This window comes from Epinephelus lanceolatus, chromosome 5 (genome assembly GCF_041903045.1).
Source record: "Epinephelus lanceolatus isolate andai-2023 chromosome 5, ASM4190304v1, whole genome shotgun sequence".
In the NCBI taxonomy this organism is placed as follows: Eukaryota; Metazoa; Chordata; class Actinopteri; order Perciformes; family Serranidae; genus Epinephelus; species Epinephelus lanceolatus.
The window spans coordinates 3,378,057-3,401,480 of record NC_135738.1 but is presented as its reverse complement, the minus strand read 5'-3'; the positions used below and the strand labels follow the sequence as shown (position 1 = coordinate 3,401,480).

The 23,424-nt window shown below is 42.0% G+C and overlaps 1 protein-coding gene across 1 annotated transcript in view; it reads left to right on the top strand.

The window, feature by feature from the left end:
• The window catches only part of LOC117262440 (chemokine-like protein TAFA-5), a 97,283-nt gene that overhangs the window by 66,783 nt on the left and 7,076 nt on the right, over positions 1–23,424 (top strand). The window contains exon 3 of the mRNA XM_033635406.2: positions 3,182–3,309. Within this exon, the coding sequence (XP_033491297.1) occupies positions 3,182–3,309 (128 nt within the window). The remainder of the gene's footprint in view (positions 1–3,181; positions 3,310–23,424) is intronic.

Here is a 23,424-nt window from a genome sequence, read left to right as displayed (position 1 = left end):
TGGGCAAACACGTTTATTTTATTCAAGTTATATTACATCATGTCATCCTGTGTTATGAAGTGTTAGGAACATTTTTAAGGCCCTGTCTACACGTACTGTATAAGGATATTTTTACATAATGTTACATAAGTAAGTAGGTAAAGTATAAGTATAAGACCATAAAAAAGCCTAAAAAGAAACAAACAATAAAACATAACAGCAGACCTTATACACACACAAAAATCACAAACATTAAGCCCAGTTCAGACGAAAGATTGGCAACAAGACGAAACCATTTTAGAATGTTGCAGAGAAAATCGCCGGCGGCTAGTTTTAAAGCACGTCACCTGTTTCAACAGCCAGTGAGCTTCAAGTGAAGTCCCCTGGTCAAGTCCAGATTTCGTTATAATTAGTGGATGAATTCTTGAGTTACAGCCAAACACATGTTTTGTGAGGCCACAGAGATCTTTGACCTTCGACCACAAAATCCTTATAAGTTTATGTTTCAGTCCAAGTGGACGTTTGTGCCAAATTTGAAGAAATTCCCTCAAAGTGTTCTTGATGTATCACATTCACAAGAATGAGACAGATGAGATGACGTAGACTTGACCTTTGACTTATGACCATCTAAATCTAATCAGTTCATCTTTGAGTTCAGGTAAATGTTTGTGCCAAGTTCCCTCAAGCTGTTCTTGAGATATTGCATTCATGAGAATGGCATGGATGCAAGGTCACAGCGACCTTGACCACCAAATGTAAAGAAAGATGCCCTTGAGGTGTTCTTGAGATGTCACGTTCACAAGAATGAGACAGATGAGTTCACATAAACTTTGACCTTTGACCTATGACCAGTAATCAGTTCATCGTTGAGTCACAGTGAATGTTAGTGCAGATTTTTTGAGATATCGTGTTCACAAGAAACAAATGTACAGACAGACAACCCAAAAACATGATGGCACGGCTGTCGTTGGTCCAGAGGCATAAAATTAAACAGAATGGCTGATTTCACATTATTGAACGATTTCAGTGAAGATGCTGCACAGTTTAGCATGTACTGATAGTGTGCCTGTTATACATGTATGTAAAAATAAACTGTATTTGCATACAACCTTTACATTTAGGATTTTGTCACCTCAAAGTCTGCTGGTAGGCTGCGGTGTGTTAGTGGACAGAGGAGGTGGGAGTGAGAGGCCAAATGTTTCAAAAGCTAAAATTTCTCACTAAGATAAGTGTTGGTTGGTAAATCAGATACACCACCAAGTTAATCACTCCACAACTCCACCAGGTTCTCCTGATTTTCCACAGAACAAGAGAAGCAAGACTCGTTCATGTTCTTGCTCCTCCCTGGAGTCCCCTCCGTGTGTACTGTGCACTCGGTTTGCTGCTTCCTGTTCGGTGCTGGACAGAGCGCAGCTGTTGGCTGTCGACAGTGTTTATAACATTAAACTTCAGTATTTGCATGAGCCAAAATGTTTCGGGAACATTAACATGATTGATTTCATCAGAACATCAAGACAAGAAAAGGCTGACTTAAGACAGTTTGGACTGAGTTTGTGACCACCTCACACCAAGTCGTCCAGATCACAGAGCGCGCCACAATGTTAGCAACACTTTCATGAGTTTATTAGACATATAAAACTTGTCTGCTCCTGTAAAACTGCTTGAAAACTTGTTTGGTGTCAGGCCGGCTAAAACAAGCTCATTATTATGAGTTACTGAGCCTCATTCTGAGCTGTATATGTCTGATATATAACGTCAGTCACGATAATCTTATGAGAAGACTGACCTTCATACCTTCATTAATCACATGCATTAGTTACGGGTAATGCTTCTGTGATTCGTGCTGTTGTTTGAAGCTTCCTCCTCGTCTCGTGTGTTTCCTCTCCGTAATGAGGAACATCACTTTCTCTTCTCCCCTGTGTGTGTTTTTTTTCTCCCTCTGGGACCAGCGGCCATCTTTAATGAGATGCACACACTGCTAATTGCTGACAGATGTTCGTTCCATATCCTGAAGAATAAATTAACAGCGTCTTTTTTTAATTTTATTCTGTGTCGTAGAGTTACGACGTGCACGATAAACTCATGATCGTCTGATGGAGAGAAGATATCAAGTTGCATTATGGGACATGTAGGATGTGTTTTTAGAGCTTGACGCCACTGAACGTCCTGTGATTCTGTTTATTTCTCGTTCACTGTTTCCTCCTCAATTAAACTCCTCAACACACTCCTCCTCATCTTCATCCTCTTCATCCCCCCCCCCTCTCTGTGGGCCAATCAGGGAGCCACAATATGCAAATGTGGCTGTGAGAATGTCCTATTTCTTTATAAATAGCTGAGTGTGATGAAGAGGAGGTGTGTACAGTAAACAGAACCAGTCCTCTGATGTTGGACTGAGTTCAGTTTGGTTCTTTTATTTGTGAGTTTGTGAGAACTATTGGTCGACTAGGAGAATTCTTAGCTGGGGCAGCCCGAGTAAATATTATGATAACAAAATGAATATATCTGCAAGTGGTGATTCTGGCGTTCAATCCAGCACGGACCTTTAAAACTGGGTAGAATCAAGACCTTCGACAGTTTCTGACACCGGCATTAAAAATAACCAACAGGTTTTATGATGATCAGGCAGATGCACATTCATTTACATCCAGTCTGAGCTGGCTGAGCTCTTCCTTTGCAGCACTGTTGCTTTTTATTGGTCAGTGGCAGAAAGCTTTCGGGGTGACGCTTCAATGGCTTTGTTGAAAATATCCATTGAGTTTGGTGATGTTTGTACAAACGGTCATTGATTTATGACCCAAGTTTTGTGAAGAGTGAATGCAGTTGTTTGGAACTGGTGACGCCCTCTGTTTCAAAAAAGTTTTAGACACATGATTCAACATTATTATTTAACAAATCCTGTAAGTTTTGGAGACAAACAGTTTCTGATTTATATTCTAATTCGTGATGTCCATTTTTTACATTCCAATTTATTGTTATTCTCTATATTCAGCAGTGTCCAGTGAACGAAATGTCGTTACTCATGAATCAGTAAAGAACATATAGCAAACAAGACATTCAGCGTGGACAGGACATTAAAGTGAAATAAAGTGCACTGAGAATACTCATAAAAACAGAAGTGCAGAGGAATAAGTGTTGCATAGTTATGAAGTAATAAAACAGCAAATGATGATCTAGATAACATCTTCATCTTCCTCCTCCTCAGTTCGTATCGTGTGGGCTCGACAGTGGTGTGAGATGTCTCCGTGTTTGGACGATGAAGGATGTGATCTCCTGGTCAATCAGTCGGGCTGGACCTGCACGCAACCAGGAGGCCGAGTCAAGACCACCACGGTGAGAACCAGATCGTTTGTTTGTGATAAACTGAAAGATGAAGTGTTTCTTTATGAGTTCAGAAAATTCTCCTCAGGATTCCTGCAGTTCCTTAAAAAGTCCAAGATGGCATTGAATTCACTAATCTAGGTGTTGATTTAGATTTGTTTTAGATTTTATTCCAAACATGCAAAATAAAGAAAAATTCAATGTATAAGTAAAAAAAAATCAGAATATCCAGCAGACATATAAATATAAAAAGTTAAAGGAAGTAAATTTTTGTCCCACCTCTTTTAAATTTTATTAATAAACTTGATATTAAACATAAATATTCACACTTTAATCTAAGATATTATTAATCAGTATTAAAATGTCTTAAATCAATCTTCTTAAAAAAAATTAACTTAAAATTTCACAATAACTGATAGCTGATTATTTACTGTTGAATCCAGCTCACAGCTCGCACCAACGGCTCTGGTGTGAGTGTTTTTGCTGGCTACTGAAACATCCTGGTGCGGACTATTTGCTGGAGTTTACCAGCCTGTCACTCACAATAAAAACACGGCCGTTCTCAGCTTTCAATGTCCGATAATCCACAACTAACATTTTCGTCCTGTCAGCGGAAATGTAACATAAATTAGTCTTAGTTTTTATCATCAAGAAACCTTTTTTTAACTCGTCATAGTTTTCACCAACGAAATTAACACTGGTTTGGACAGAATTTTCTCAAATTATAAATAACTATTTATAAATTTTATTTATTTTTTGGATTGTTGTAAAATTGGTCTTAAAGTTAAGAAGTCTTTAAAAAGTCTGAAATCTGACTGTCTTAAGGTTCATTCTCACTGCCGCGATGCGGAAATTCGGGACGGATTTGCGGAATATTCACGCAGCGCTTTTCCACGTTTAAACCATGCACACAGGCGCGGTACGGGCGCGGTGCGGAATTTCGCGTTGTTGTGTTCCAAGTCAGCGCAGTGTGAACGGGTGTGGGTGAACATGGACGAGAGTAGCAGCAGCAGCGAGCTAGCAAGCTAACATTTAACAAGCGTCAACATCAACTTTCTTTAGCACTTACCACTCTCACCGCAGCAACCAAGCTGGACAATGGACTGCCAGATGTTATCCTTTAATTCATTGTTCATAAAATCATCCCGTCTTTTATCAAAAAGGACGGGATGCTGTGAAACGAGGTTTATCAACCTTTCTCCCATACTCTCCTGCCTGACTGGATTTTGGACTCTTCCGGGTCTGCGCGACGTCACTATAAACAAACAATTTCATTGGCCCAGCTGTGTAGTTCCGCCGGCGAATTCCGCGGGGGTCAAAGTCTGGGCGGAAACTTTTTCACCGCACAAAGGTTCCGCCCCGGTGTGCAAACTTCCATAAGAACCCATGAAATCAGCTTTTATATTTTTTCGCAAGAATAATCCGTGCGGATATTCACCCTCAATGAGAATGGACTTTTAGAGCTCTGGAAAATACTGCTCTTCCTTCTGAAGCTAAATAATCTCTCTCCTGGATCAGCTACTCTTACTTCAGTATGTGAATACTTCTTCCACCACTGTTTCATACAAACCCTTTTTAGAGGAAAACCAGAGAAACTGGACAAAAAAAAACAGTCTTAGCATTTCAGAAACAAACACACTGGTTATATTGGACAGAATTAAAGACTTTAAGGCAGATTAAAATTGGTGCGGCGTCATTGTGAAGACAGCAGGTGTGCAGATACACACTGTTGGATTTTATTTTTATCATCCACCTGTCCACATCGCTGCCACGGACACAGATAGATTCATTTCCTCTGTACTGTGACTCTTTGTTACACCAGAGGGTGTAAAGGACACACACTTTGTTTCTGTTGTTCACACACGGTCAGAAATGTTATTAAAAGAAAATGTTATAAATGTAGAATAAATCTGGAAATGTTCTTTAGAGTGAGAGTCCTTCACTCCCTCTGTGTGTTTAATTTCAATCAAAGGTCTAATTTTAAACATCAGCTTCTAATAACATAATAACATCTAACGAGGACGCTGCTGGCCCTTATTAAAATCACAGCCGGTGCGTGTGTGTGTGTGTGTGTGTGTGTGTGTGTGTGTGTGTGTTGATTGAATAATTGCTACCCATGAGCACTCTCCTCTCCGTCTGTCACTCTTCACAGCGGCTGATTAACTGGAGTAGTTTCAAAAGCCTCCTCATGCAGCAGATATCATCATCACACCAACCAAACCTCATTCAACTCTTGTTGATTTTTAAAACACGGCGCTTCATCTTCTTTCAGTCCTCTGTTATTCTCCGTTGGAGGCTGGTTATCTTGATGAGGCTGATTATCTGATTATGTTTCATTACTGTCTATTGAAAAACCCTCTGATGGCTTCAGTTGTGAGACTTTCTACTTTACTGTGGTTCTGCAGCAGCGTCTGTTCACCTGCGTTCTGATCAGCACCTGTAAACTGTGCTGTGGTGGCTTAAAGGAATACTTGTCTCTCAAAATGACCATTTTTATATCAACTATCAGTTCCCTTGAATTTGTAAAGAAAAGTTTGTTTTTCTTGCATGCCTCCACAGTGAACCAATGATCCAAAAAGGACAACATTCTTCATGAATTGAGATAAACAGGGATGGTGTTTAACAACAGCAAAACTATATCAAATCATCTGTCTACAAATTCTCACACAACTCGTACAGTATGACCCAAGTCTTATTTATGCAGTCATACGCTCAGTACTTCCCAAACACATGCACACAAGTGCCCAGGGCGAACTACTCATAAGTGTTTTATGTTGTAACGTTTTAGCAACAATGCATGTGTTTGGGAAGCACTGATCATGAGACTTGGGTTGCACTGCATGAATTGTGTGAGAGGTTGAAAACAGGTGCTTTGAAATAAGTCGATCAGCCAGAACATACAGCTCAGAAACTAAAGCTAGGCGTCCTATAACTTAGTGCCTTAGTCCCTACGTGTTGCATTAGATGTGAGAAATGTACCTGGACTCCCGTGGGTGAGTGTAATCTTTTCTATCTGGGGTGTGTGTGTGGTTGGCTCCAGACGTTGTGCTAGACTTTTTCGTCGCCAGTCATTTTGACTGACAGGGTCATAAAAATCTGGTCATAATCTATTTTTACCGGCCATTTTTATTTTTGTTTTTAAATGATAATAAACATATTCAAAGATATTTAGTTTTCATTCGTTCGTTTAATAAATCCAACAAGCAAGTTATAAAGTGTGCATTAATAAGGACATGAACGACACACCGCAGCGCTTCAGTTCGGCGCCTGGTCTATTTTTCACGCGAGCCGCGAGCGCTTCTGTCAAGCTGGATCGAGCGGATCGTGCCAAACAGGAAGTCAGACACAGAAAAGACGAGAGAATCCGGCCAATTTTCAAAATAAAATAACAACAGTGCACACTGAAGAATGTGAGGAGAAAATACCGTGTTTATAATTTAAAATAACACAACAGTGCATAACCGAACACATTTTTCAATACCCTAATCACTTCATTACAATTTTAATTTTGTGTCACCGAGCCTACAGGCATAACTATATGAATTAAATGGTCAGAACAATATGCCCTATTCATTCAGTGTTTATCCAACATGCTCAATACATGGACATGCAATGACAAACTGTCATTAACTTATTACGTTATAACAACGATTGAAATATGGACTTACCCATGTTTAAAATGACCTGTTGATGTGAAAAAACGAGTACTGACGGGAACAGACGAGTGGAGTCGAGCGCAGGAGAAATGCACTGCCTGGTGTGTCCAGGCCGTTATGTCAAGAACGCTACATGAAGCAGATGAATGACTTTTTCTCTGCAGTGTGAAAACAGCAGCCACTTAAACCACTGACTGTGCACTCCACCGCCAAGTGGGCAGGGGTGGTAATTGCAACCGGTCAAAATGACCGATGGCCTTCAGATTTTCTGGTCATTGTAGTAAAAAAACGGTCAATGACCGAGAATATCCGGTTAACGCGACCCCTGGTTGACTCATCACAAGGCTACCACCCTTGCTCCTCACAGCCAGCTCACTTGCACAGGGCAGCTACGCCAGACACCTCTTAGGTGTCGTTCCGTCTGCCCAGTCGGCCAGCTCGCTCTTGTTCGTGGTTGTTCAGAGTAAATGTGTATTTGCATAGATAATTCGTGGTGGCGTGTCAAATGCTTGTTCACTCTCTTCTTGTCTTCAGAATGTTTTGCCTCCAGCGTTTTCTTCGTGGCGTGCCCGTTCAGCTCAAAGGCCTCTCCAGCTCTCTCTCTCCAGGCCAATGAGTAAATGCTACCAACCCCCAAGTGTGACCTTTGACCCTGCCTCCTCCCACCTGCCTAAACCACACCCACATCTACAAGACATTCATTAAACTACCAATAAAGCTATCATACCAACTCCCTCATGGCAGCACCACTCCCTGATGGCAGTGTCCCCCCAGCAGGATAATGCATCATGCCACACCATAGAAAATGCTCAGGGACGGCACAAGGACTGTGACAAGGGGCTCAAGTGAACCTGGCCTCTGAAATCCCCAGATCCAAATCTGATAGAACATCTGTGGGACGTGCAGGTACCCCAGATCCACAGCGGGGCCTCCTTGGATCGGACTTGGCTCTGACCTGTCGAGGCGTGGACACAGGACTTCTGGGGCTGTCTTGTGGTGTCTGACACCGCAGCGTTGCATCCTTTGAGTCCTATGGGTTGAGAGGTGGGGAACCAGCACATCCCACAGGTGCCCAATCAGGTTGGGACTTGGGGAATTTGGAGGCCGGGTCGACACTTTCTTCTCTGTCATGTTCCTGAGCATTTGTCATGGCATGGTGCACTTGTCTGTAGTGGCGTTTTGGGTGGGTGGAGCAAGTCAAGGTTTCGAAGGTTTCCCAGCAGAACATTGCACTGTAACATATGATCAATGTTATTCACTTCACCCGTCAGTGGTTTTGGCCAGGCGGCATTCTCTGAGGGTGAAAAATGAAGCCAATGTCAAAGTGCCCACAACAGTTCCAGTTCCTCTAATGGCCACTTGTGGCTGGCTCCAAAACAGTGTCCAGTGGGTCCATGTCATTGGTTCGACATCCCATTAGTCCGACTGTCGGTGCTGAACGGCTTGCGGCGGGCGTATGGTGCACCGCGACCGGCTTGGCGGCTTGGCCGCCAGGGCGGACGATTTTCCAATATTGCAGTATCCAGACATCTACAACTACTTGATCAACTCTCCCTCGTCCTACTCCGCAGATTCCCTGAAAGTCTGCAGGGGCCTAGAGAGGTACAAATGGATACAATCCAATACAATGGACACAATCTCAACATATACTGGTAATACAATAATGTAATTTTCTTATCCTACGTTTGTTTTGCGCTGATTATTGAGTGAGCAACATCCTTTTACTAGCTCCGCAAAATCCACGCCATAATGCAAAGGTCAAACTTGCCTTTTATAAAAATTAAACAGTTAGAAATCGCAATGAAAGCATGTAAAATAAACATTAAAGTTAGCGAGCGTCGGATTCTGTACCTGATATGAAGTGATCACTACACAAGTGGAATCCGTTGCCTGTGGGCTCCGTTTTCTTCTGCTCGCTTTGTGCATGTTTTATGGCAGTAATCCACCTCCGCCGTCTTTCGGGATGTTTCGGGATTCGATTAAACGCTCTCCCCTTCACGTATCGACTGTTCTAAAACCCAAGGGCACAACAGCTGTCCACCATGTTCACTTTTATATGAATACAGCCTGAAGAAGAGACGAGTTAGCTGTCAGTTAAACAGTCAGTTGAACAGCGCGCTTTCCTGCCAATATGGCTGTGTTTTGATTTTGACTGTTGCATGCTGGGATTTCATGATGTCACCTACCGGAGTTCTATTTCACCACATCTACAGCACATAAAACAATATAGGCCTACAGCGCCCCATGGTGTCTTGGCACTGTAATTGCAGCCAAAGGCCTGTCATTCATTTTGTCTCGCTAACGTAAATAATACTCATTACACTGAAAAATGAATAATTTGTGATAAAATAGTGGTTGTTAAAGTTTTGTTAGAGACCCCCACAGATGTATGGTTTTACAGCTTTCATGGGAGCTAATGCCCTCTTTATGGGGGCTCAGCTCCCACTGGCTCCCACATAGTTCGAACCCTGCTTACAGCAATAGAACAGTAACGTCAATCAGATATAATAACTGCAGTCAACGTAGACTCAGTCAAACACATCAGTTCTTTCCCTCAGCTTTTCTTATTGCTTTTTTACTGACAACCTGGAACAACTCATCCATTTACATTTTATTAAGGTCCAAAGTTAAACATATTTATGGGACTGTCTGCGAGGTGTCACCACAATCTATGAGTCAGATTCAATTCAATTCAATTTTATTTATAAAGCCCAATATCACAAATCACAATTTGCCTCACAGGGCTTTACAGCATACGACATCCCTCTGTCCTTAAGACCCTCACAGCGGATAAGGAAAAACTCCCCAAAAAAAAACCCTTTAACGGGGAAAAAAAAACGGTAGAAACCTCAGGAAGAGCAACTGAGGAGGGATCCCTCTTCCAGGACGGACAGACGTGCAATAGATGTCGTACAGAACAGATCAGCATAATAAATTAACAGTAATCCATATGACACAATGAGACAGAGAGAGAGAGAGAGAGAGAGAGAGAGAGAGAGAGAGAGAGAGATGCAGGTAATGACAGTAGCTTACAACAACATTAATGAAAATAATAATATTATAGTTATAGTTCTGGCTACTGTGGTACAATATGTTGAAAGTATTTTATTAATATCAGACAGCATACTTGTGTGACAATAGTCATATGTGTATAATAACAGTAGAAGTATGACTAATGACTAATGATGGCAGCAGCAGCAGGAGGCATCTGGCAGGACCACGGCAGCAGCACAACCACACACGTCATCTGCGCCTCACTCCTCCGTAGTTCCACCCTCTCGTTCAAACACTTCTGGCTCTGAAAAAAACAGGATGGCGACGGCCAAAATTCAGAATTTGAGGCTTTGGAACGACAGTACTCAAACTAATGGGTGACTTCAGGGTAGCTCCATGCATTATTTATGCAGTATATGGTTTTGGCCATCACATTCAGACGTTTGGTCGTGGACTTTTCATATCGAGATACAAAGTGCAAGGTACCCTAAGTGCGTTGGTCATTGACGTTCTGGGACACCATGTCAACTTCAGCCTGTTACATGCATTGTCAGTTTTCAACATGCACTTCTGTTTTCACAGGAAATGTTTGCATACAGTCTCTTTCAAAATAAAAGCACTACACCACAAATTGATGGTTTTTGTCCTTCAACATCAAACACACATGGTTACTTTTAGCCAACACACACACGTGGTTGGATTCAGGAAAAAAGAACAGGGTTTGGCTTTACAATCTTACACAAAGTGAACACCAGCCTCCTGGGTGAAAGTCGGTGGTTGTCAGACCCACCCACCACCACTCCGCCGCATCCGTGCTATGTTGCGCGCCCTTAAACAATAATGGGCATCAGAGGCTCAGAGGTAGAGCAGGTCATCCACTAATCAGAAGATCAGAAGATCAGGGATTCGATCCCTGGCTCCTCCAGTCCGCATGTCAAAAAATCCTTGGGCTAGATACTGAACCCCAAATTGCTTGTATGGTACCTTGTATGGTAGCTTCAGCCACCAGTGTTAGACTGTGTGTGTGAATGGGAATGTGACATGTAGTGTAAAAGTGCTTTGAGTCTTTGGAACACAAGAAAAGTGCAGTCCATTTACCACTTACTTATTTCGTCCGTGTCTGACACAGGAAGTCACCAAACCCCTGATTTTGATGACTTCAGAGTGAGATCGGGTTGTCTTGGCTGATCGGTGTAGGTTTGCTGTTGTTAAATGTGGACCCCAGTTATTTTAATTCATGGTGTTTTTTAATTTTTGGTTCACAGTGGAGGCATGCACGAATAACAAACTTTTGGTCTGTATTCAAGGTAACATGGTGAGTAATTAATATAGAAATGCTCATTTTGCAGGAGAAGTATTCCTTTAAAACATTTCTTACAAGCTAAGGTCAACTGAAGTCTTCTCAGTGCAATGACAGAAATTTGTGACACAATCTCTGACATGCGCCTTCTCCTACAAAATGTTCAGCACAGCCCAAAATATATTAAATAGAGATTGTATAACATTTCTCATCCTTAATAAGAGGCAGGGGTCAGGATGGGTGGTGGCAACGCAGACCAAGCATTATGCATGACATTACACACAGTATATGGTTTGTATGTTTTTGGGTCAGGCCCAACTGGGTTCAGCCAAAGATTCAAAGGTATAGTAGCAGCGGCGGCACGTTTCCTGTCTGCAGTTTGTGTCCTGCACATGCTCACATTTAAAAAGCTTATTACAACTCCAGTATTGTAAGTTATTCATGGCCGAGACATCAGCTGTCTCCTGGAGAAATGAAGTTTCATTCCTCGACTCAGATTACAGAAACCAGGTCTCAGTTCACATGATGTTTAAGAAATTAGGCTTCTGCCGTCTGCATGTCAGAGCTGAGGGTTTTCTCTGAAAGCTGACGTCCTGCATCAACACACCAAACCCTGCCACTCACGCTTTCTTTTCCTGCGTTCTGGTTGGTCAGTTTGAGTCGAGTCTGTACGCTCTCTGAATAATGAACCGCTACTGACTTTCACAAACCTCCCTCCTCTCTCTGCCCCGTCTGAAGAGCTTCTCCTCCGGTGGGTACTTGTTGTTTTAAAGATGGACAGCAGAACGAGGAGCCGCTCGCCGTCATGAAATTCAGAGTCGGATCGTTGGAGCGTCGCCTCTCGGCCTCCTGGGGACTGAGACACTGCTGGAGCACGTCAGGACATCTGAAGTCAGACACATGTTGAGGGATTTTGTCTGTTTTGGGGCCCCAGACTGCAAAATGCAATTATTTGATTTTCAGTTTTTAATGTTTTTGTTTTTAATGGTGGTCTTATGCCTCTGTGCCAACAATAGCTGTAGCTGGAGGCATTATGATTTAGTCCATCAAGACCATTCTCATGAATGCTATATCTCAGGAACCTCTTTAGGGAATTTCTTAAAATATGGCACAAACATTCCCTTGGACACAGTGATGAACTCTTTAGATTTTGTTGGTCAAATGCTGAAAAAAGTCCTTTGGATTAACTTGATTTTATTACGTATATTAATCTCACACCACCAATAGTCATGACCAGAGGCAGTGGGATTTCGGGTTGTCCGTACATACGTATGTCCCATCCTTGTGAGCACGATATCTCAAGAATGCCTCAAGGAAATTTCCTCAACTTTGGCACAAATATCCACCTGGACTGGGGAATTTTTTGGCAATTACATTTTTATAGCTACAAAGTCAAAGATCAACTTGCAAAAACACGTTTCTGGCCGAACAGAAGGGGAGACATTTGGTCAGATACTGAATTGGTGACTCTAATCTTGAAACTGTGGAGTGAGTACAGGTTGTCTTTGGGTAAATTTAATGTGCATTTTGATACTTCTGTAAACCAGACACAAAAGGTATTTGGAAAAATGCCTTAATCCACAGAGCGTTCATGCATGCAGCCATGAATAAATCCCTTCCATTTAACCCTGTTTTAAGATAAGAGGGAACTTTATTTATCCTAAGGGAAACTGATGTGCAGCAGTCAGAGAACAAAGTAGGAAAGAGTGCAAATATAAAATATAAGATGTCACTAAATCCAAAATTAAAAGAATGGCAAATATTTACACAGGTCAACAGTGAGGATCAGAGATGTGTATGAATCAAATCATTGTAAATAAATCATGATCATGAAATCGTTATTCTTTATTTTACTGTCAATATGAAGAACATTTCAAATCTAATTTATCAACTGAACAACAGCATGATGATGGTAAAATTCTCGACACCCTGGCCCGAGATCTCCGCTCTAACTCGATGCTGAGGATGCTGGGAGAAGATGTTTGATCCTCTGAGCTCCAGCTGATGAACGTCTCTGACACACAACAACAACTCTCTCATCTCTCCTCTTCATTCGGCTGAAAGATGGCGGCGCGTTGTTGCGTCTGCCGCCTCCAGCTCGAGAAATTCTTCTTTTTTTAAAAAAGGGAGCTTCACACAAACAAGCTCCTCTCGCTAATGAAGGACAGTGGATCTGATTGCCTCGCTGTGAGGCAAATTACATTACAGAAACGCAGCCCTGAGTGGGCGGACCAACGCAAAACTCTGCTGTGTTTACACGAGGAGAGGAGCGAGCATTCATTAAAGCTCAGAAAGCAGGATCAGAGGAACAAATGACATTCAATTAGCCCCGAGGAGGTTTTACAGGCTTACAGGGACGTACAGAAAGTGTAGAGGATTTAATTAGTGATATATAATGAGCCTGTATTGTGCTCCTTCACACAGTCTGATGTTTCTACAGCCTGCTGGAGAGGCTTTTTGTTATGTATGGGTCCTTTATGGTGTGATGAAAGACTCCCATCTTCCTCCTTAAGGACACGGTGCCGTAGCATTGTTCCGACCTCTCATTAGTCCAACGTCCCGTTGTTCCGATATGTGATTACACTAGGCTATACTGTATTTGTGTACCATAGAGGATCAGCAACGCAACAAAAGTAGGCTACTGGTCGAGATACAAGTGTCATAGAGAGGAGAGAGTGAAACACCTCCTGTTATTAACTCTGGGGTTCGGGTTGTGTGGGGAGCTCTCCGCGGTGCTGAACGGCTGCCGGCGGGCGTATTTCTGCCTTGATGGTGCGCCGCGACCGGCTCTGGGTCAGCTGGGAAAGGCTTGAGGTGAAGCAGGCTCACGGCTTATGTGTTTGCCACTTTCTTTTTCATTTTAACCCACACCATGATCTTTTCCTGACCCTAACCAAGTGGTTTTTGTGCCTAAACCTAACCAGACCTTAACCACAGGGCATCATGATGATTTCAGAACAGACTTCGGAACAATGGGTTTAATATGGTCAGAATAATGGGCTGTCGGACCAATGGGCAGACCCCTAAGGACACAACACTTCTTATCATCAGGCCTCATGTAAGAACATTTTCTTATCCCAAACCTCCTTACACAGTGGTACTGGTCTGTCCCACACCAAAGCTGACTGTCTGCATCCAAATTATTGTATTTAAAATGTGGACCAAAATCCTACAATATTTACCATGTTTAAGGAAACCTCATCTCCCAGAAATCATGTTTATATGCAACTAATTTCAAACTGTATGCGTGTATCTGGCAAGTCGCAAAAATATTGAATTTGGTGGTCAAAGGTCACTGTGACCTCACAAAACACTTATGACACAAATTTCTCATGGGGGCTGTAGTTTTACGTAGAACCAGGAAGTCAAACGTCATACTAGACGGACCATGGTGTAACAGATGAGGTGGCCTACGAAACCATGTATTACCCACCTAGAAAAGCAACCGTCAACTTTTATATCATGGTATAAATTGAAACCGGTATATTGCTGCAACCCTAATCTACATTCTCACATTATAAATCTAAGAATGGGAGCCATTTGTATTTGCAAGTTACGTCATGTTTGGGGTTCACAGGAGGACGTCTGGGTCATGATCCAGCTAACTGCCAAGAAGCCGCATCTTTGCAGGTTTGCTTTTAAGGGCTTAAGGAGTTCCAGATTAATTTTAAGCAGCTTCAAAAGACCAAAAAACCCAGACTCATGTCAAATCTGGATAACTATCGTATAAAGAACAGGGCTCTGGTGGAGCAGCTCTCACAGCAGAGACAGATACAAATAAAACAGTTTTGTTAGCGTTACCTGAGAGAAGCTGATGTCTCTTCACCCAAATATTCACCTGTGTGTTTCACAGACTGGACGGTAATTTCTCAGGAGGATTTTCAAACATCTCCGAGAATATTAAAAATGAGTTTTATAGCTCGATTTAATATTTTAAGAAGCTGCAGCTTTGGAATATTAATGAGACGATTTCTGGCTTGTTTTTGCTTTGGAAGTGAAATAAATAGTAACGGAGCTCATTGTTTCTCATCACCAGCCGCAATTCATCATAAAGCAATTATGTTGGAAACAAGGCCGCCTGCTTTCCAGTTTACTCCCAGCTGCAGTGTTTATCATGGAAACAGCAGATAACACACACACACACACACACACACACACACACACACACACACACCTCTGGTAACTGAAGGCAGTTGTGTAGCAGTGATGTGATTTAATCTGATGTGTAACTAACAACAACATGAGGCTCATTTCTGTTGTCTAATTTCATTTCTTTGTCATAATTTTTCTCCTTTTAACGAGCTGCAGACACTAATGTTCTCATATTAACGCCGTCTACTTATTGGTTGGTTTTCATGCTTTTATTTTACTGCACTTTGTGTCTTTGATTGAAAAACTAAATTATTATTATCGCAGCTCGTGTTTACATCTTCATCAAAATCATTATCTTTATCCAACAGTGTGTTATTCGGTCTGACACACTGTCTTCTCCTGGAATGTAACCACATTTATTTAAGTACTGCGGTGAAGTAAAAAGTTCGAGGTACTTGTTCTTTCCTGGAGAATTTCAGTAAACTGCTCGGCTGTGTTTTCAGTGATTTCCTGTTTGTCTCAACACCTGGCTGTGAATTAAAAAGTCTCTCCCATTGGGGACAAAACAAGAAAGCGATGCGTGACAGGTGCTGCTGTCTGATCCTCTTCCTGTAATTGATCCCATTGGGCCACCAGGGCTTTAGCGGGAGCCAATCAGAGCACAGGGTTTTAACCTGCAGCAGCTTCTGTGCGGCAGACAGCTGGAGACAGGAAGTGTTTGATTGTCTGAGATCACCTGATGGCGTCCAGTTGTTTTTAATGTCTGATCTGTGAGCAGTTTATGTTGTGTTTGTTCATCTGGAGCCGATGATTCAAAGCTGAGAAGACGTCACTTTGTCCCTCTGAGTCAGACTGACGCTCCAAAGAGCTGCTGCAGCACCTCCAACATGTGGAACTGAACTTTGGCCTGAAATCAGTTCATTTCAATAGAATTGTCGAATTGAGTTTTTGAGCTTCTGCAACTTTGGTAAACACAAAGATGTGGCGTTGATGAACTGTGTAAACACAGATGAGTTTATAGAAAGAGATCTAAAGAGTCTATAATGGAGGAAGACATAGAGCAGGGATCGTCAGCTGGTGGGCCACATCTGGCCCGCCAAAGCTTTCCATCCAGCCTGCAGAATATTAATGAATTCAGATAATACAAGGAGGAAATAAATGCTTTACGCTATTTAGGATATTTAGTATTTGTTATGTCCCATATTGAAGCAACCCCCAGAAGAACTGAGATGGAAATAATGTTATTAGGGACGTGTGTTTGACCCACAGGTACTAAAGACATTATAAATCCATCTGTCAGCTCAGTATTGCGGTGGTGATGAGGCAGGTTTGGGTGAGCTTACCAGGAAAATATCAAAATATCAAATGTCAGTAAGTGACAAAGCTGCGTCCTGAGTACGAAATGAATAACTCACGGAAACATTGTGTGCAGTAGTTCACCTTCCACCATCTCTTCTCCTCTCTCTGTCCCACACATACAAATGCACATTACTGCACTCAGTCTGTCTCTGTCCTCAGTCCTGACAGTAAAGACTATTATGTATTTGCAGTTTGCAGGTTTAATCAGGTTCAAGTGGTTGTTTAACCCATATTTTGCTGGTTGGTGATGTGGACTGGATCATTGAAACTGAAACAAATTCTGTTTGGGTCATATTTGAGACCAACTCATGGCAGCTTTTTGACTTTTTTTCCTCACATGCTCTTATTTAACATTTTATTATTAAAACATTCTTATTGTTATGCAGACTGGCCCCTGCAGAGTCTATTTGGAAAAATTCTGACCCTTGGACAAATCTAGTTGAAGACCCCTGACGTCAGACAGTTGGAGCCCTGCAGGCAGTGTCGGCCTGTGGCATCAGCAAATGCTAAAGGCACCAAAAAAAAAAAAAATCTAAATGTCTATCTTTTACTATTTTTCACTAAAACTATTACTGCTATTATTTTGAAATGTGACACAGGGCCACAACAACATAACTACACAGCAAAGACTACAATTAATAGAGAGGCCATTTTGTCTGGGTTCCTGCTGCCACCCTCCCCAACTCATTACACTTTACCTGCTCTGTGGGTGAGATGGACCGAGTTATCTGACATCATGTGAACCCGAAACACGCTGTATCGCTGTCATGTCAAAACGACTCAGCTACCACTACACTACTGAGAGGAGTGGATGTGGAGAGAAAGAACCTGAAATCAGCAGGAGAGCTCGTTAAGGTAGATGTTAGCTGTTAGCTGTTAGCAGCTAGTTATCGTCTCCTCTAAGCAGTCGGTGGCCACAACAAACAGCATTCAAGCTCTTTCAGTAAAAATTAGTATTGGGCGAAGTTGAATTATAATGTTCTCATGATGTGTTCACTGTAATCCTGTAAAATTTAGTTTTTGGTGAGAAACTTGAATAAACCAGCTGTTTAAAGGAGAAATGTGTATCAAGTGACAATGCTACAGAGCTTTACAGTGAGTTTCAGCTCACTGGTTATCTATGCGGCCCACATCTTAACTGTTCTGGTTCACTCTCAGACCGTCATCGTCAGGGAGGAAGCTGTAAAAGCCACTGTACTCTAATTGTGCACCAGTTTGAGACTAGCCAATGAACAGAGGGGTTATCGCTGAGTCTGAAAAACAAAGATAATGTGGAAGTGCCATAAACCTGCATTCTTCCTAATGGCCAGCAGGGGGCGACTCCACAAGTTGCAATGAGAAACTGAACCTACTTCTCACTTGATTTATTACCTCAGTAAACATTTTCCTGATGAGTTAATGGTCTCAATCACTACTTTCAAATATTTGTCAATGTGGCGTGATTTCAATTTGTAAATTAAGGTCCCATTAAAACTAAGATACATGATAAAGACAAGGCATTGCTACCTTGTGATGGACAGGTCTCTACCACATCGATGACCTCAGGTTCTCAGTCAGATCCACCCCTCGCTCCTCCACAGCTCCACCACTCATTCAAATATAGTTGCTTCTGGCTTCAAAAAAACAAGATGGTGACGGCCAAAATGCCAAGACTCGAGGTGAATGATGTTGCTCTGTAATTGCTGCGTGGGGAAAGAAGGTGATGTGTCAATAAAATCATTTATTGCAGTTTTAAGTTCCTTAAAGTTAATAAAAACATTCTTCTGACATTGGTATCTTCTGGATACCTTCTTTACTAGAAAAGTTTGAACTATGTAAGTCGATGACGATGGATCCGCTGGTGCTTTCAGGAGTTGAAGAGGTTAAACCTGCACACTGCTCTTCATCTCTTTCAGCTTTTCATCTGAAAGCACTGAACATTTCATTTCCAACATTCGTACATGATCATTACAGCCCGCGGAGCGAGGGTGTAATTTGCCGTTGCAAAGGTGTAATCAGGCGTCGTCGCAGCAGAAAGCAGAACTCATTTGTGTCTCGCTGCATCAGCTCGCCTGGAATTTTTTTTCCAACAGCATAACCGTCCTTGAAAAAAGTGTGTGACTTTACCTGTCTGCATGTTTCTGTATGTTGGAGTGTGTTTGTGCGCTGAAGCCTCCTGTCTGGCGGAAACCTGCAGAGGTACTTTGAATTTATTTTCCATCGCACCGGGAGAGAAAAAGACAGAGGAACAAATCACAGTCTGCTCAGTCAGACAGAAATCCAATTCTCTTTGGAGAGAAGGACAACTATTTACTTTGAATGTGAACACGGCGTGATGCAAATTCAGAGAGTGAATATCCTGTAAATGTTTTTTTAGAGCAAGAAAGATTTCAGCTGCTTGTTTTCTGCTCAGATAGAATCTCTCAGTTTGACTCTAACCTTCCTGTAAACAGTCAAAGGTTACATTTTCTGCTATTTTTCAATTTATGCAACTTTATACTTTAACTTCATTTCATCTCTGAAGAAAATACTGTATTTTTAAATTCTTTCTCTCGTATAAAGAGGTGAAACGAGCACGACCTGAAACATCTACAGCAGCAAAATGCAACATAATGCAGCGCTGATAGGAAATATTTTACCACACAATGAAAACTTTTACTTTTATACTTCTTCATGCCTTGAACCTGGGGCTTTTTTTTAACTCTGGCCCAATACTATCTCTCACAAAGGGTAGTGGTTTCCTATGAAATGGAACAACCTTTTGAGACACGTCCTCGGTAGCTGTCGATGCTGGACTTTGTAAACAAGTGCAACAAGTGTTGGTGGACATTGTGAATATGCTTGCAGTGGTGATTTCTCTTGCGTGGGCTGCAGGCAGCCTTTCACAGTTGTCGGGTGGCTTATGATTTGTTCACAACTCAAACTTCACTCCATCAATCGATCAAACAAGTCATCACATAAAAAAGGACACTGCTTCAGTACCAGACCACAAGCGGTGCTCTGTAGGCTAACGTTAGCAACCCATGCTCCTACCCTGCCAGTCTACACTGATATTAGAAGGGGGAGTGCGACATGGGAATATGTCAGATGTGGGCCTGTCATGCACAAATCAGCAATAATGTTGTGTTCACACCGGCGGGAGTAAAACACTTTGCTAAAGTGAATTACATTTAAAGTCAATGTACAATGGACATAATGCAAGTGACTCGAAATACGTAAATTTAGTGAGTAGCGCAATTTTGCATCATACCCTTTTTTGCGTCAGTTGCAAACTCTGAAGTTCAGCAACTGATTCATGTTGCAATAGCCAATCAGCATTGAGATTCTCCAGAGATGTATGACGCCAAGACCGTACTGGTAGAAGTTCATTCATTGATTCAGCAATTCATGCTTATGAAGCATCGACACAGAATATTTTAGCGTTCAAACTTGCGTGAGTAAGGCAACGTAAAGATTTGCATCGCATTTAGTGTGAACACAACATAACAATGTAACGTTAGCTAGCTAGCTAGTCAGCTTCCAAGACATTGGGACACGAGCAATTTTATGTAATGCTTGTAATTTAAAAAACACCTTAAGACATTGAAACATTAAACTAAGATAGGCTATGGTAATTCTAAAGTCTTTGTTGACAAAGAAAATACATTTGTTGTTCAATAAAGGCAAAAACACACAAAAAAACTACCAACTACAGACCACTTTCCAACGCAGTTTGCAAAGGACTAGTTTTTCCTGGGAATGTCTGGTAAATTGGAATAATTGCAGAGGTCGTCTGTAATCTTTATCCCATGCAAATCTGCCATGTCCATAATTTGTCATGTAAAACTTTCACAGCAAATTCCCTCCAATATTTGGCCAAACACAGAGGTCATGTGATCACATCAGTCTTGTGCTGTTAGGCATCTCTCCTGTTTCCTCTGCACCGTATTTCTGTCTCTTTCCGTGTCGAGAACTACAAAGGCTGTGTTGGCTATTTTAAATGAAAGATTTGACAGCAGGGTCATTTCTTAGTCACACGAGATCCCCAGGACCTACAAAAAGCTACAAGCAATTGTTAGACTGCTTAAAAGAAATTACCTCACAACCGTTGTTAGTGTTTTTTTCTCTGAAAACAGCTGCGGCTGAAAATGATGCTATGAGAGCGACAGGAGTGAAACATGAAGTCATCACAGTTTTGCTGATGTAACAAGAAGTATGATGCTGCCATGTGATTTTATATGTATTTTTTGGACTCTGCAGACACACTGTGATTTAAGGCTCCAGCTAACATTTAGCTCCATTACCTTCGGCGTTGGTTAGCAGAAGGTTAAACTGTGAGCATCATTTTCTCTCCATCTCTGAAACACTTTGCTGATATTGATAAGTGTCAGACTGTCTTTTAGACTCTCTGTTTGATTAGTCCGTCTTCCTGTTTAGGCCCCTGTGCTGGCAATAGCAGTGGCCTGAGGTATTATGGTATTGGGTTGTCTGTCTCCGTACATAATTCCCATTCTCATGAACACCATATCTTAAGAATGCCTTGAGGGAATTTCTTTGAATTTGCCACAAACCTTCACTTGAACTCAACGAGGAACTGATTAGATTTTGGTAGTCGAACGTCAAAGGTCAGTGTCATATCACAAAACATGTTTTTGGCCATAACTCAAGAATTCATGTGCTAATTAATAAAACAATCACACAAATGTTCAACAGGATAAAAAAAAAATGAAGCGATTACATTTTATATACAAATGGTTAAAGTTTCAGCTCCTCTATGACATCATAATGTTCTGCATAAAACACTTTTCTGTCCATTATTCAGCGTCATATCTCAGGAACAGAAGGGGAGACATTTGGTCAGATACTGAATTGGTGACTCTAATTTAACACTGTGCTGATTGTATAGATCTTCTGTGTGTGAAGCATCCATGTTTTCACTGACATGGATGGAGACACTTGGCTGCATACAACTGGGAGGCTGTAAATTCTAGTTTTTGTTGAATCTGCACCATGATAAGTCGTACTGTATTACCTGCTCGTAGTCTGTGTCTGCTCTGTAACTGTGGAAACAGACAACAATCACTGGATCACCTCTGACACTGAGACATGATGATAACAAGGCAACATTTCAAGTCAAGACGGACTGCCAGAACATGAAAGATGAAGCTGTTGCTGATTAGGTGTGATTTTTCCATCCCGCTGTGTCACCTGAAAGCATCGGGGGAAAAGTGACCACCATGTGATGGTTTGTTGGATACTGAGGGCCAAAGGTCTTCCTGTTGCGTCCTCCAGAACAAGACTGAAAACTGAAAGCAGGTCACAGTTTTTATGTTGTTTTCAGTGTTCACTTTGGCCTCAGGATGACCTCAGCTCAGTGTATCACAGCAGCACCTACTGTTTCTACAAAGACATTTCACGTGTGCTCTGACTGCAGCAAACACACTTTCACCTCCATGTTTAATCAGCTGTGAGCGGAGTGTTTAGGGCCGGTCTGAATGTCGATGCTGTTTTCAGAGTGATGTATGGTTCTCAGTGTAATCCAGCTCGTCCTTGTCTGACTCCTCCAACTCTTTTTAGGATTCCAGCTGCAGTCAGACAGGATGGACATGAATAATTTAGGGGCTGAACAGCTCAGAGGTTCTTCTTCTTCTTCTTCTCCTACTTCTACTTCTTCTTGTGAGGCTTCAACTGGATGCAATTACAGCTAGTTTTCAGTGGAGGGGACGGAAATGAAGTGTCTCAGCTCTTCTCCAGAGCTTCATGTTTTTTAATCATAGTCTGAGAGCCTTCAGGAGGACACATCCACACAGCCCAGCCGCCAGAAGAAGATGTTGGCTTTGTACGTTTCTGCGTTGTATTTGTACCTTTCATATGTATCATATCAGTGTTTCTGAAGTGACTAAAGCAGACTGTGTCATCAGGAGGTGGAGGGCAGATGGAGGGTATGACACGTAGGCAAGATGCCTGCCAAGCTGCAAACCACTGTCCAAGACAATCAAAAAATGAAGCGAGACATCAATCAGTACGTTCACATGATTGTCTGAATGAAATTGTACTAACCTGGATTTCTCAAAGTCGGACTAACATGGAGATTGGGAGTTGAATTCCTCCTGCATGTATACAGTCAATCAGACCCAAACTGGCCGAGGTGCTCTGAGCATGCTCCACAGTTTCCGCCCCGGGCTTTGACCTGGAAGTCCAATAGCATTAAATGTGTAAGAGAAGAAGAGGCTGGTAACAACATGGAGAAATCTACATCCAGAGCCGTGACTATTTGGACGGACCAAATGTACAGAGCTGTAAAGTTGTCCACCATGGTACCAGTCTGTGTTGAAAAAGGAGTCTCATGACAAAGGATCAATCTTGCAGCCTTTACGGGATTATATTGGAGACACAAATACAAACTTCACATACTGCAACAATGAGAAAGCCCTGTATAGCAGTTCATCAAACATTCTTATATTCCTCCTCAGATAAACATCAAACCTAACTTTCCATGTGTTCCCCACCACAGTGTTTCCCCATTACAGTGTTTCCCCATTACAGTGTTTGACCTGGCAAACACTGTAATGGGGAAACACTGTGTTCCCCACCACAGTGTTTCCCCATTACAGTGTTTGCCAGGTCACTCCCCAGAGTGAGACCATTTAGGGCTGCTCAATTTTAGTAAACATGTTTTGCTCCTAACTTGACCTTAAGGGTGAAGTATTTCTCGGCCTTTTCGCCCCCACATATGGGGGCATATCTCCACCTATCATAACGAAGTCG